The 16,634-nt window shown below is 33.0% G+C and overlaps 1 protein-coding gene and 1 pseudogene across 1 annotated transcript; both read left to right on the forward strand.

Annotated features, from left to right (window-relative positions):
* Window positions 1-2,229: 2,229 nt before the first annotated feature.
* LOC143598664 (cell wall / vacuolar inhibitor of fructosidase 1-like) lies at window positions 2,230-2,751 on the forward strand. The gene has a single exon (XM_077076823.1). The coding sequence runs from the start codon at window positions 2,230-2,232 to the stop codon at window positions 2,749-2,751; it is 522 nt and encodes a 173-aa protein (XP_076932938.1).
* Window positions 2,752-15,330: 12,579 nt separating this feature from the next.
* Window positions 15,331-15,962, forward strand: LOC143598665 (cell wall / vacuolar inhibitor of fructosidase 1-like; annotated as a pseudogene).
* The last annotated feature ends 672 nt before the right edge of the window (window positions 15,963-16,634 follow it).

Here is a 16,634-nt window from a genome sequence, read left to right on the forward strand (position 1 = left end):
ATCGGGTCACAACAACAATTTGGTAACTAAGGTGTTGAAGACTTGGATCGTCTAGGCAGAAGAGAGGAGTAATCAGGATTGGGTTTCGAAAGCTTTGGATGGGATCAATTCAGGTTGTTTGATCGTTTTTTATTGTGTCGTACACTCTTTCAAGCCAAGGATAAAAATCGCAGCGAGGTGTTCGATTTTTATGACGAAAAAACCAGCGGGCGTGTCGTGGAAGAAATGAAAGAGCGGGGAGCTAAGGAATTCGTTTGACGGCCGAATAGACGAAATAGTGGGGTGCTATTGTTTTTGTTGGTGGTTGATATTAGTGCGTGCATATCAAGGAAGAGTGTGACAGGGTGGTAAAATTATGATCAAATAAGGTTTGTGTGAAAAGTAAAGCAAGCCGAGAAGAAAGCAGTTTTCTTTGTTTTTTGTTCTTTTCTTTTAACAAAGTAGCAGTTGCAAGAAGGGAGCGGGTTCGCTTTGAATCCATGTTTTAGAAAGCAAGTCTGTTTCAGCAAGTAGCAAGAAAAATTGATCAGCAAGTAGGTCAGTCAGATCAGCAAGTAGGTCTGTAGCAAGAAAACCTGATTAGCAAGTGGGTCAGGAGCTAGAAAAACCGGTTAGCAAGTAGGCCGGAAACTGATTAGCAAGTTGGTCAGTATAATGTTCACCAAGAAAACTGGTTAGCAAGTTGGCCAGAGCAAGTTTGGATCAAGTAAATATGATCATCTGATCAGAAGCAAGAGCAAGTAACCCGGCTCGGGTTATAGCAAGAGCAAGAACGAATCGCTAGAATTCAAGCAAGAGAAAGAAAATCGTTTTCGAGTTAAAGCAAGATCGTTAGTAAGAAAGAAAGAACAAATCAAGAAATCTCAAAGCAAGAAAGTTTAGCAATAATTCATCAAAAGAAAGAAGTAAGAAAGAACGATAAGAATGAGCAAGAAGCAAGAAAGGAAGAGAATCTGTCGGTTTCAAGATTAAGGGGGAATATTGAAAGTTAATCTTGAAACGGTTCATCAAGAAAGTTGGGGGGGTGGGGCTAAGTGAAAGAATTTTAGTAAGTTTATTTTGGTATGTTTATATAGTATGGTAAGAATAAACTAGTTATTTAGTTTCTTAGAATGAGTTGTCTTGTTTTGCAAGTTATTAGTTTAGTATAAATAGATGGTTAGGGTTTATGTTACTTGTAAGAGTCCATAATTATAATAAAACAGAGAAAGAGTCGATCTTGGTTTGGTTGAGATCAAATATTGTGTTCTTGGGCCTGATTTCCAACATATGTTTGACCTTCATATCCATATCCTGTTGCCTTTTTGAACAAACATGTTATGTTTACTGCAAACTAACCGTTAATCTTGCGGAAATTTCAAGAAAGTAATGTAAATGAAAAAACATCAGTGTTAAAAACTTTTTTTTTTGTTCCAAGGTAATTACTCATTCTTGCGCAAAGTTGAGCTTTTGAAATTTCTCTTTTTGTTCTTTAATTATGTGCATTTAGTGGTAATCATGCTACAGCACCGGCTTTGGCTGCAAAGCTTTGAAAATTTCTCCCGTATATTGTTTTACCAAAAAACGCTCTAAACCGTAAAGATGAAAATGTGAAACGTTGAGGAGGTCATGACATGGAGTGATGCTAATATGCAGCTTAGAGAAGAAACCGAAAACAAGGTATTACACGACACCGGAGTTATTCTTGTATTTATAGTTGATTCAACATTTTAAATATACTTGACGCAACGCGTGGGATTACGCACTAGTATATGTGTGTGTATATTATAATTTTTAACTATCTTTACCATGTTAAACAAAAAAAGTTAAAATTTTAAAAAACAAAATCGGTTTAATCAATCGAAACCGACCTCTCTAAACGTCAAAACCGCCCGGTTCAGTTGACCCAATTGGCTTGTCAGATTTGGTTTGCGTTTCCCGAAACCGTAGTTACAATTTAGCCCATAACTTTCGTCATAACCTGTCAAATTGAACAAGCTTAGTATTTAATTATATCTTATTATATTTACTTTTATTGGACTTTTTAAATAATGAACAAATGATCAAGTCTAGTAATTTTGTTTCGTGTTGAATACTTGCCTCTCACATTAACTAATGACATAAGTTAATAACTCAGAATTCATTAGTTTGAGTGTGAGACATTAAAATAGAAAATCATGAACTAAGTATCTTATCTTATAAATAACAACAATGTCAACAAAACACACAAACTTCCTTCAATTCTTCACCATGAAGTTGTCATCACCCCTCACCATTCTCTTGTATCTTCTCATTCTTCTACAAACTCTATGTTCAGCCATGACTGACATACAGTTTGTAGAGAATACATGCAACAACACACCTTCACCAGATTTATGCCTCCCGACATTATTACCAAACCCTGAAAGCGATAATGCAGATCTAACAGGGTTAGCACTGATCGGAGTTTCTACAGTCTACGACAAAGGTCTTGAAATCTTGCATCAGGTTGATGAACTTCTAAACTCTCGGGTGGAGTTGACATCAGCCTTGGTTTACTGTTCGGAGGTGTATCATGCGGTGGTTGATGCTCAAGTGCCGTCATCTAAGGAGGCGTTGCATCGTGGCGTGTTTAGGTCTGCGGAGAGTGTAATGGCGGATACTGCTGTGGAGTCGGAGGCTTGTGAGAAGAGTTTTGGTGAGCATGGCCAGACGTCTCCTATGACGGACTCGAATAATTCTATGACTGATGTTGCTAATGTGGTTGGGGCCATTATTCGTATGCTGTTATAATAAGCTAGTGATGTAAAATAATTTCTCTATATATATATATATATCAATATGATGGTTGAGGTTTAACGATTTTGAGATATTAATCGAGAAACTGATAACTCCTAATGGAATGGTTATAAACTGGATATACGGTGGCAGAATGACGCAAAATAATTTTTTATTATGAAAAAGAAAACAAATACACAAGATAATTACAATTACAAAGTTACATATATAATACACACATAGAAAAGAATGTAACAGGCCAGATTTTTATACAAAACAGAATAACCAAAATGTGTATGATACATTAAAAACAGTACTCGATCTGATTTGGTTAATTAAGGACTCATGTTGAACATATATAGTTCATTAAAAAACGTAGTTCGTGATTTTTTTTGCCACTTTATTCTGTCATGTATTTAAAGAGGGATAGTTTGTATGTTGGGATAAACTCATTGATCCGAGGTTGTGTGTTTTTTCTTTCGTCGTATTGAACTAGATTGTGAGAGTGAGGTGTAGGAAAGAGGGTGTACGTGAGGTGGAGTTGAGGGATAATGTTGTGATATTATTGTGGATATATATTGTGAAACTAAGGGCTTTAGTAAATTGGTGAAAGTCAGTTGTCATATGGAAAATTAACAGAAACATCAAAACGATTTACAATAAAGTGATAGGTAAGCGGGCAAAAAGCTGCGCCGCAACTCCCTTTTGGATATTTAATGGCATTCTTTACGACTAGATATTAATCAAAGGTAATTGAGAACATTTTCGGTTGAATATTGTAGAAATCCCTCATTAGGGTTTCTCTGTTTTATCATTGGTATAAATAATCTACACGGAATACTTATATATTCCAGTACACTATGCTCAGGTTGGATCTGAATTAAGGAAGAGTTGTGGTGGCAAACTTTTGGTGAAGATATTACAAACCGGTGAGCAAAGGGAACATGTAGCACACAAACCTGGCTAATGGAAACATGTTCCCTCATGAAGTGTAGATCTACTTTCTCATGCTTAGTTCTATATGTTAGAAAAGCCTATATAATATGGTCTCATTATTATTTAAATAATTATAATTAGTCAAATAACCTGAAGCCCATAAGATAAAGATATATGAGAGGGGAAAATTAAAGTACAAATGAAAATAACATGCTAATTGTGAAAAATCAAGTATAGTAATTATATATACAAGTAGAGTAATTATGTAAGTACATTATATAATTACTCTAATTGATTCTCACAATTAGGATCATGGCATCATCATCATTTTCTAGGATCTCGATTTCTACAAAGTAAGTTCTATTAATATATGTCTAATTTCTTATTTATGATTGAATCAACATGTTAGACTTTATGTTTTACCCATGTCTCAAGGATATACTCAACATTTGGTATATCAGAGCCAACGCGAAGCCAAAATTTAAATAGAACCTTAAGTCGATCTTTTATGTTGGTGTTATAATTGACTTTATCTTCAATATATTATTTTATCTTCAATATACATGTTTCTTGAGTATTAATCTCAATTTATGGGCATTTATAGTGGAAGACACGTAAAAATGTCGATGTACCAAGTTCTTGACTATTAAACTCAATTTATGGGTATTTATGACGGAAGACATGTAAAAAGAAATACAAGATCTTCAAAATTAGAAAATTATTTTGTCTTGTGGATAAATGAGTTCTATCACACAAAATTATAACAGAAATACAAGATCTTCAAAATAAGAAAAGATTTTCCTAAAAAGATATAAGGTAATAACTCTACATTGTTATGTAGATACGGGGGCAAGTCTCTGTCTAGCAAGCAAGCATAAGAGTACCATTAAGGCAGGAGGCCGTAGAGAACAAATTGGTTGGGCTGGTCAATTGAAAAATTCAACTTAAGAGATTTAGCATTAGCTCTAATAGTCCGAGATGAATAAAGCTAAAACTTTTAAATGCGGGGATGAAGACCCAGACAATGTACCTTTTTATAAAAATCTTCAATAGAAAAATAAATTAGTTTGTTTAAATATAACTAATCCGAATTCCATTTATATCAAAGGAAAATCTTTCCTTTAATATAAACTAGTATTATTAGAAGAGGTAAATACACTTATCCTGAAGTATCCTTTATATCTACTGAAAGTTCTTCGGTATTGTAGTAGTAGAAATCTTATTTACTCCTGGTACTGAGGATATCATATCCTTCAATTTCTGAAGCTCCTTGGCCATGGCCTGGTTGATACATGTATCCTGCATAGAGCCAAGGTTAGTGTCTAAGGATATGTGATTATATGTGTTACCTCTCGGTTGATTGAACGTTGGCATCCTAGAAGAATAGCCAACATAAGAAGCATCTACTATGGTAGTCGGTCCACTAGAGGCAATGGTCTACATGGAGATGATGTCTCAAGGATATAATCAACATGTGGTATATCAGAGCCAACGCGAAACCAAAATTCAAATAGAACCTTAAGTCAGTCTTTTATGTTGGTGTCATAATTGACTTTATCTTTAATATATTATTTTGTCTACCTTGTTGATTACCCAAAATTTAGCTGAATTAAACTCTTCTATCTATATAAATCTTGTATATATTCATTTTATGTCTTAGCTTTGTAATTGAACTTTGCCACTTAGACAAACAATGTTAAAACCACTCTTGAAATGATGGATCTTGATTATGCGTCAAGACTCATGATGCCCTCGTAGCTCTTATTGCTTAAAGAACTGCATATTAGAAATTACCTAGAGCATAATAAATGGGAGTAGTCGAACATAACTTTATTCGGATTTCAATTGAAATGCAGCTTAAGGTATCCTTTTAAGCGCATATGAACTTGACAGAGTTAGTGGTGTTCGTAAGCACATTATGATGATGAGCAACATGCATGGGCCATAAGCTAAATGGATTAGACATGGAGATCGGCAAATGTTTTCTAGTGCCTTTTATCATAACTTCTCTTCCCGCACGTTTTGATGCTTCTAAGATCAACTATAACACTCAAAAAAGAAAAACCATAACCGAGTGAGTTGATAAGTAATATGTGTGAAAAATAAAGAGTGATTGAAAACTAGAAAAACTGGAAGTTGTTTACGTCATTGCCACTAACTCACATGAGAGGAAGGGGAAATTCAAAGAGGAAGGTTTTAAGGTCCATAAATCTAAATCAAGTACTATTCTCGAACATAATGTCTCTAAGGGACAATTAATAAGTAATTTGTCACACCCTGACCAAAGGCGGCGGAACATACCGGGGGTGCAACGGATTGCCCATGAACACAAGACACTATTAAAGTGACAATATTTAAACAACTCATTCATTTCATTTCATCAACCAAATAACACAAACTTGTTCATACAAATAACCGAATAAATAGTCAAACAAATAAATTGTTCATTTATATCTAATAACCTAAACGGTCACAAGATAATAGTTCTTCAAGTCTCCAAATCAACCAAGTGATAAACCTGTAACATTGCACAAAATAAACTTTGTCAACACGAATGTTGGTAAGCAATTTTCATAGTTTTGAACAAGAAGTATATAATAGATGAAATCCACAACTCGTATATGAAACAATAAATAATAACAACAATATACAAATAGTAAATAGTTTGAGACACCTTTCTATATGGTAACAACCAAATATACTCAGATAATAGTTGCCCTATGCTACTAGCACGAGGCTAAAGTATTTAGGGGTGCGTATGATCATACTTACTAGTTTCATAGAGGCCAACCTGCCTACAGCAATAAACATATAGCATGTAATCATGTAAAGCATATAACACCAAATCGAGCATTTATATAAGTAACATATACTAAAGAGTTTGTAGTTTGAGACACAAGTATAAATCATTTAAGTTTGAATAAGTATGTAATGCCACCCCCAAAACGTAATATGGAAAACGGGAGATGAAAAGGACTCACGTTAACTAAGTAACTTGAAATATTGATTCGTGAATAATCGGAGATCGGTATAACGAGCAAGACCTAGATTAAACGAGTCTTAAGTTAGTAGGTAGTCTTGAAAAGGTTTAAAGTAAAATATATGACAAGTAAAGTAAATAAATAAACTTTAGGTCTTAAAATGTAAATATTTGAGAAATTAAAGAAATGTTTCTTGAAAACTAAGTTTACCCGAAACCGGGTCTTGATATTCAATTCATTAATATTACTCAACCTATGTTAAGTAACAATGTGGGTTATAATGCACTATTGCAAGACCCTTTGTTATATAAATACCAAAACGAGGTTTTTAATTAAGTGTTCGGATTTGTCGATTCGGTTCTTGATAATTAGCCAAACTCGAAGTCAACTTTTCAAAGTGATAAATGTTATGAGATAACTCAATGAAAATCAAAAGACTTAACCAAGTATATAGTTCTATTGTGAAGAACCTTAACATCCGTTAAGCGAGTATTTGGTTTTTACCGGTCCAAACTTGTTATAAGATCAAGTTGGATTCCGACACACCAAGTATGTTGAGAAAATAATTTAAAATTAGTTTAAAATACATTCTTGAAGAAAAGATGAGTTTCGGTGGCCCAAAACACACTTGTGTGTCTTAAGCGAGTGAACTCGGTTTAGTTCGGTTTTGGTTCGGTCCTTGACTTGGAATGATACCGAGGATGGTTGCCACATACCCAAATACCATAGAACTATAAAAACGATTTTAGAAGTTATAATTCAAATCTTACATAAACTTGTTTATTTAACTATTTAAAACAAAACTAGTAAACAAGAGTTCGGTTTTGGTTTGGTTCTCAACTCGGGATAAAACCGAGGCTAGTGACTACATATCCAATACCATGGAACTCATTTAACATGAATAAGAAACTAAACTACTTATACTTTAAACAAGACTAGTAAGCATTAAAGAAAATATAGTATAATCAAGGACTATAATGAGTCCTCCATGTAGCTTTGCCTTGTAGCGTATCTCCTCAACCGACCATGGCCGGAGAAGGTGAAAGCCGAAGGTAAACAAGGGGTGCATATTATATATATGTTGTACCACAAGCTTCAATTACTAAGTAACAAAACAAAACTAAGGAATGGTTCTTTTTTGATTATTAAGAAACCTTGACGAGATGAAGTTGAGTTCATTCGTTTGGGAGAGAAAAGAAGTGAATAAACAAGGTTGAAATGAAGAAGATAAGCTTGTTTATATAGGTTAATGGTCAAAGTTTATTTCCATGTTTTATATCAAGACTTGCATGTGTTTTAATTGGTTAAGCAAGTCAAACAATGCAACAAAACAACAAAAAACGAACTTGTGACTGCATGGCCCCGTAGCGCGGTTTAAGGTCTATGCCCTTGACCTTAGAGCGGCGCTAAGGTCGCAGAGGGAAAAATCTGATTTTCAAATTTGGCATTTTTAGTCACTAAAGTTCGTTTTAAGCGTTTTAGGGGCATTTTAAGGGTTGTAAAAGATATTTTTGAGATCCGACAACCATAAAACAAATATGTAACATAAATTCATCATTTTTATATTATTGAAAGGTTCGGGATACAAAACGGGTCGGTTTTTATAATAAAAACAAATACGTTGGGGAATGTCACACAATTGTTCATATGTTTAATAGAGCTCTTTCTAAATTTGTACCTAAAACTCCTTTTGAGATTTGGACATTAAGGAAACGAAGCTTACGATATATGAATGTATGGGGTTGTCTTGCCAAATTAGCTATTCTTTATAATACTCTACAACAAGAACTTGACACGAGGATTGCGGGTTGTTACTCTATAGTATATCCTAAACATTCAAAGAGATTTAAATTCTATTACCCTACGTATACAACTCGCATAGTAGAAACTCGTAATCCTGAATTTCTAGAGAAATCTAAGACTGGTGGGAGCAGTAAAAGTGAAGCATTTGATTTTCAAGAAGTGCAAGAGGTGGGTGATGTGCTAAAATTAGTCAAATAATTTTTAACTAAAAATAAGCAAATCTAGACACTAAGTAATAATCTAGACTCTTAACTTAACTAGAACTACTAACCGGCAAGTGAACCGGTCGACTCTAGTACAGCTAAGTAAGTCCGGATATTGAACCCACGAGACTCTTTTAATTACGTAAACTAGCTAAATTAGACTTAACTACAGACATGACTATTTATTTATATTATTATGGGGGGGGGGTTAAACTATATTATATTAAACTAATAAAATAAACTAATTAATAAAAAACAATTAATGAAACACAAGACAAACAAGTTTGACTGATTCAGATGTGATGAAAAAACAAATAGGCTAGAATCCCCAAAGTTTCAGTTATCAAATAGTTGGAAAATAATAGTTATGAAACTGGGATCCAAAAATAGACACTTAAAAGAAAACCCGAACAGGACCCTTGACCCTTCTCAAGAAAACACCTATAGGTTTCTAATAAGTTTTAAGACATACCAGTTTATAAATTAAACTCCCTTACGGTTATCTAATTAATTTATGAAAGAGTACCTTTATAGTGAAATCCTTCCTTACAGCACGGAAATCAAAGGTAATTTAATAAACTCAATTAACTCGCTAGACAAGGTTAATTAATCAAACCTAGACGGACTCCTTACAAAGAACTAAATCTAGCAATCTTAATCAACAAAGATCTAACAATAACCTATCACCTTACAACTTTCTAGGTTAGCAACACTTTGACTAATAATATTATTCCTATGATCTTATTCGAATTCAATCATAAACTAGTCAAGAACACATAGTAAATGACCTAACAAAATCCTATCATATGAAACAATCAACAAGGATTATGTGGAGTAATAAAACTAGAACAACCAAAACCAAGTGCACATACGCATCAATCAAGTAAAATCAAATAGTTTACTAAATCATAAAACCATAACGAAAAGAAACAATCCAACTAAAATCAAAATATCAACGATGGTTTATCATAAGCCTAGCCAGTCTATAATGTTTAGCCTAGCATCTTAAAATAAAAAAAAACAATAATATAATAAGAAAACATGGTGAAATAATAAAGAACATAAAAACAAAGCTGATAAAACCCGTAATCTTCACTTTCGAATGTCTAACTAATCACAGGTTTCTTTCTTGCCTTCAAAACCGTCAAGAATCACGAAATATAGCTCAAGTAATCTCCAAATTCGTCTGGTGGCTGTAGGGTACTTTTCATGTTAAGGTTAAGGGTGTTTATATAGTGAAACAGGGCCTTAAACTGACAAAATCGGAAACTTTCTGGAATTTCTGGTCTAGGTGCCGCGCGGCCATGATTGACCCCCATGGCCGCGCGACACGGCGCTCAATATATGGCGGCCGGTCTGACCGGCTAGTCTGACCGGTTCTCCTTCGGGTTCATTTCCTAATGTGACCCGGCTTCTCTTTTAGGCTATTTTGACTCGTTTTTCGCCCTATTCGACCACGATCAACCTCCGGAACCTACAAAACACAATAATGATAGTAGTATACATATCTTAACTAAAAACGAACAAAACTAATTAGATAAATAAAATATAAAAAGGAAACACATATATTTAGCATTATATTAGTGGAGTACCTCCTATTACGCCTCTTGTAAATAACACGTCATCACCTTATGTTTCCTCATAAAATAATGCATTAAATATTCTTGAGAGTTAAGGCACATCAAACACACCTGAGTAAAACCACACTGACATTGTCACAAACACACTATCAGCATGAGACACTGTAACTCAAGAAGAAGATTACGAAGACGACATGTTGGCGTTTGGACGACCAAGACACCAGATTATCGTCGAAGATGACACAGAATCATGAAGTAGGAGTGCCCTTAAAGTAGCGAAGAATTCATTTCAAGGTTCACATGGGTCATGCATAAAGTGGTAGACCGGATAGAGGTGTATTGGAGGATGAGAGCTCGGTTTTCGTTCTTGTGAGAGTGTTGCAAGTGTTGTAGGTGACCATGTCGGCATGTGCAAGGATGCCCCAAGCAAAGGCAACCTGGGAGGCTGGGATAGAAATAAACAAAACATATCACAAATAGCATTAATGCCGGGTCAACAAGAAGAAAGATAATACACCAAGATCAGTCATACCAATTCAGCAAAAAGACAAGAGATTACATGAGTGGAAAGGGCTAGTGATGAGGCAGTAAGAACAATATTATCCACACAAAACAAGATGTATATGAGATCCTGACCACGACGAAACATGAAGAGAAAGCCAGTGGATTTTCTACTAACCCGTAAACACGTCCCGTTTAACACACACAAGCATTGGGGATGGTTCCAACAATGACCTTATTTAACTTAAAAAAATGTGAAAACTACTTTAACATGTTAGAGCATATTCCTTTTTGAAGGGTAAAATCTAAGTAAGCATGTGTCATAAAAGTACATGCAATGCAACTTTTAAGTTCTATGGTGGTGATTTTAATGGAGTTAATCGGATCATATTATCAATAATATAACCAAAATTATTCAAAAATACAAAGACATAATAAAAATTTAGGGAAAAAATGCAAGTTACCGTATAACAAAAGTAAATGAATCAGTTACTAATAACATAGCTTATATTATAAGCAATTAGTAAGAAAACAAAATATATGAATATTCACAAAATTTGGATTCGCAAACAAAACTAAATTAGAGTACCAATATCGATATCAAACCATAGCGAGATGACACGGTCGGTTTTAAGGTGGAGCTAGATATCCGCGTAAGGCCCTTTCTAACGGCCCCCAAAATATTTAAAATGGAAAATGTTACAAAGTAATAACCAAGTTTCAAAAGTGTCTCAATTAAGTTACTCAAGCATTTTTTACCCAAATCGAGTTACTAAATCTTCAAATTGGGTCTCGTCGGATTTTTTGTGTGTCAAGAAAGTAATGTAGAAGAAGATGTGGGGGTCGGGATTTGCAATATATGTACTTATATTTAAAAAATAAAAGAAACGTTAATTATATTAAAATAAAAAATAAAATTAATGTCACCACTCCACATCAACATTAAAAAAAAGAAGATAAAAAGATGTTATCATTGAAACAAAACCAAACAAAAAAAACATGTTAAAACCTGTAATTTAATTATAAAGACAAAATTATAAATTTTGTCATTTAAACGCATGTAATTTATGAATCAGGTTCTTTAAAAAGTTTATTTGCAGGCGGTGTCATTCACACGACATATTTGTTTGATTTTAGTCCTTTTGACTAACTGGCATCCAAAAACCCTGTTAAGTCTTGACAGGTGATGACATTTAAGTCTTTTTATGCATACTATTTAAGTATTTATAGTTAAAAAACAAATTAAATACTCCGCCCGTCCCATTTTAAATGTCATGGGACCCAAAACACATATTAAGAAATGTTTGATCATTTTCTTTTATGAGCTGTAAAATGACAATAATGTCCTTTAAGTTATTATGACTAAAAACCATTTTTCTTCCTTGGCTAAACATCTAGTATATGTAATAGTAAGGGCCCAACTAAAAATTGAATTTATATGTATTGAAATGACATTTAAACTGGGACAACCGAAAATGGAAAAATGAGTATTTAAAATGGGACAGGGGGAGTATATCATTAACAAAAGAAACTAAATAAAATATGTTAATCAGAAATCTTGTTAAGTCTTGTCATGTTTGGATTTAATTGAGTTTTGGATGACAACCAGTGTAAAGGACAAAAAACGAATGTATTTTGTCATATAAAGGATACCGCCCGCAAATAAACTTTTTAAATGACCTAATCCATAAATCGCAAATATTAAAAGTATAAAATATGTAATTCTGTTTTTAATAAAATATGAATATTAGGTAACTTAATTGAAACAGAACTAAGTAGAACACTTTTAAAAATTGGTTACTATTCTATAAAATTGTCCCCACTCAATTTTTAAACACGGTAACTATGTTCGAACTTAACAAGTAATTAGTTAATTATTGAGCTCATGAGCCAATTATCCAAATTAGAACTTAAAAATAACAAATTAGACAAGTATAGATTTAACCCAAGACACAAAATAGGTCATCAAACATAAGCAAATATTTTATAAATTATAGCCATTGTTTAGTACCCAATTAAAAATATAAATAACATTTTATATATAAATTCAAAAAAAATCATAACAAACATGATCCAATAAAGTTTTTGTCTATTGTTACACTAACTTTGCTTTTTGTTATTATTATCACTTCTTTTAGAACGGAGTTAGTATTATAAAAAGACTATATAGTAAGAAATTAAATATGAGGATGCATCAATACACATTGGCCATAAAAATCATAAGAAACATAACAAAAGGAGGACTAACAAAAACACATATCAAACGACTCACACTAAAAAGAAAACGCAACTAAACTAACCCAAAGACTTGACGGATTATACAACAAACACAAAAAGACTTAACCGACATTCGAAAATTTCACGCTCCACCTTTGTCTATCAGAGGAACACCCTTACTATTGCTTTTACTTTTGTGCGGACCCTTTAGGAGACTAAAAATCGAATACTATCTTTTTTCATTATTATCATAGTTATAGTTAATCTATAAGAAAGTTTTATATATAAGAGTTAATTTTGTAATACTCTCTTTAACTCCAAAATCCATTTTCATGATAAAGTTTCACCGAATTGAAAAGTTAATTCTATCTTTAAGGAGAGATGCCGGATAATACATGATTGGGTTAAACTTTCTAGACATGTTATATTTGATTCGGTGGAGGACTTACTAGATTACCAAAGTAAGATTATAAAGAATAAGGAGTTGTGCCTTATGGTTCAATCTATTTCAGCAATCACGTGTTGGATGATATGACTTTCTAGAAATGATTTCATTTTCAGTAACTTTCCTATGGTATTGCCTAAAGTGCTGAATGATATCAAATCAGCTTCTTTTTTGTGGGTTAAGCAAAGGCAAAAGAAAACGTCTAGAGTGGAAGATGTGGTGCCGATTCAGTTGTGTTAATTTCCCTATTTAAATGGCTATGTTCCATATATTTGGTCGTTTAAGTTCAATGTATTTTGCTTTTGTTTTGTTTGGGTCCGTTTGGTCTTGTAAGTGGTCCAATTTTTTTAAGTAGTCCTTTTTGTTTTTAATAATATTCTTCTTTAAAAAATATGTATTTGATATTAATTGTATTTATACTTTTAAGTAACTCTTCTTTTCAATTAATTTATAATAACTATTTTTATGGCGTAACTACGTAAATGACAATTGAAATTCCCCTAAACACTCACTTTATAAGTAAGAGGTAAGGGGTTCAAACCTCATTATCACCAACTTATATGGGAGATATGAGGGATGACCCTGGCTTGCCAGGGTTTGAGTCCTGATCTCACCCGGTTTTACCGGCTCCTCGCTGTCGTGCCGTTTGGCGGGCGTGAGGGTCGGGTTTTATTCAGTGAATCCCTCAATAGGTGGACCGCTAGGGGCTTCGTCATTCCGTACTAGTGGCCGGCTCGGGCTACCTTTAGCCAAGGGGGGCCACGTACGGAATACCCGGCTTTACTTAGTTGGCCGTTCAAAAAAAAAAAAGAAATTCCCCTAAACACAAGTTTACGCATTAATACAGTTAACTATTTTTGTATCATAACTGACAGTTTAAATTCAAAAAACAAGAATTTTACTATATTAATGCTAATTTCATTCCCACATCTCAGTTTTTCTTAATTTTTTTAATTTTATGTAGTAACTTTTAACCGACAATTTAATTCTAGCAACCATGAGAAGAATAAGTTGAATTTTTAGTAAAAAAATTCCTTCACAAAAATAATAGAAGATTAAAAAAATCATTCAAAATATAAAAAAACAAAAAAAAAAGAGAAAAACTAAAATGTTTCACCTCGTCTAATTCATTGATAAAAAAACCACAATTTTGTGAAAAAAAGATTATTATTACTTTTTATTTACCATTGTGTTTTTTATTTATTTTTATTGTGGTTTTGTTTTTTAAGTTGTGTCTTTTTTTTCTTTCTTGATATTTTATTATATTACTCAGCACTATGTTATATTTTACTCGATATTGTGTTATATTTTACTATCTATTGTATTCTTTTTATTTATCATTGTATTTTTTGTTTATTTTCGTCATTGTTTATTTTTTTCCTCGACATTGTGTTCATTTAACGTTAAAGACGATGAATACATTTTAGGTTTTTTTACTTTTTTATTATTTTTTATGTATATTTTTAATTTTGATTTTTTTTAAATTTCTTGAATTTTTTTTATAGATTTTTTTTTCCACAAATCATTCACACACTTTCTCCCTTTGTATTTTAACCTTTATCAACACAAACATGCATATCATTGATGGTACTTAAAAATTTGTATCAATATATATTTAGTAGTTTTATATATTTAACTAGTTCTTTTATCCATTCAAAACCCATTTTTTGAAGCCTACATGCATATCTTTGTTTTGCTAGTAAATCGAATGTTTTTATGTTTTATGAATGTTATGTAATTTAATAATTGTGAAACGTGATTTTAGTTTGAAATCCCTAGTTTTTCTCTTTTTAATTATACCATTATTATTGTGTTTAAATAAATCAGGGAGTTACAACTAACATAGAAGCTTAGTGGTTTATAAATAGACCATGACATTACATCCTATGAAATAAGCAAATTTCATCTTTGATAAACACCTCTTCAATATGAAGTTTCATGTCCTCATCATATTTTTCTTTCTTATCATTCAAACTCCATTAATAGCAATGGGAGATAGAAGATTGATTAAAACCACATGCAAAGCCACACCCCAAGAGCTCTCATCATATTTTTCTTTCTTGTCAACTCTCTTGGCCAACCCCAAGAGTTCAATTGGTAATGTTAATGACTTGGCACTCATCATGGTTGGTGCAACCGGGGCTAGAGCGACTCGAGCCATACAACAAATCAAGTCTATGTATAACTCACGTCCGGAGCTTAAACAATCACTAAACGAGTGCGAGCTGGCGTATATGGCGGTAGTTCAAATGGATGTGCCCTCTGTCGAGCAGGTGTTGAATGGGGGTCAGCCGAAGCCTGCGATGGATGTGATGGGTGATACTGCTGCTTAGGCTCAAGCTTGTGAGCGGGGTTTTAGTAGTCGTGGTCAGGCGTCGCCGCTAACACAAACGAATAAGGATGTTGAAGATGTTGGTAACGTTGCTATAGCTATTATTAGGTTGTTGTTATGAAGATTGTGTGTGTTTATGTATTCCGTTAAGTTAGTATTTGTTTAATGGCCTGGTTGAAGGGTCTTTGTCATAACGAAACGTATATTTACTGTTTTTCCATGCACTTCGTGACGCATAAATGATAAATCAGCCTCAATCAAATCTAAAAAAATCAAATTAAAAGATAAAAAAGATAATTGGGTGAAAGAGTTGGAAGCTTCTTAATTTATACAAGTACTTAATTAATAGGAAGAAATTATATAACAATACATAGCTAATTCTCATTATATATATAAGAACATGTTGATTATGTATATCATTACATACTATGAAGTATGAACCCATTTAATATTAATACAACCAAAAGCGGATTATTGAAAAAAAACGATTGTCTGATCCTTGGGAAATTAATAAGATTAAAAAAAAATCATAAAATTCCTTGTTACATTATCCATCACAGATTTTATGAAAAAAATGAGAGAAACCATAAATTATATACAGTGTTATGATTGCTATATATAGATGTTAACAAAAACAAATATGTTTTACTATAGAATTCAACTAATGGCAATGTGCATTAATATTATTACATCACAATGTCACATATCTTTTTAACTTCATCTGTATAAGGTCATGTGAAATGGGGCTTGACCACCAATGACCATTCAAGGTGGCACTTCACACCACTATCAAGCCTTTTCAGTTTTCACTATGTCACAAACAAAATGCGCAAGGTATCTAGATGGGTGATCATAACACTTTATGGAAATAGCTTCTGTAGCATTAGGATTCAAAATTAA

Source organism: Bidens hawaiensis, unplaced genomic scaffold (assembly GCF_021521415.1).
Source record: "Bidens hawaiensis isolate Kalapana, Puna unplaced genomic scaffold, B.hawaiensis_p1.1 tig00050661_1, whole genome shotgun sequence".
Lineage (NCBI taxonomy): Eukaryota > Viridiplantae > Streptophyta > Magnoliopsida > Asterales > Asteraceae > Bidens > Bidens hawaiensis.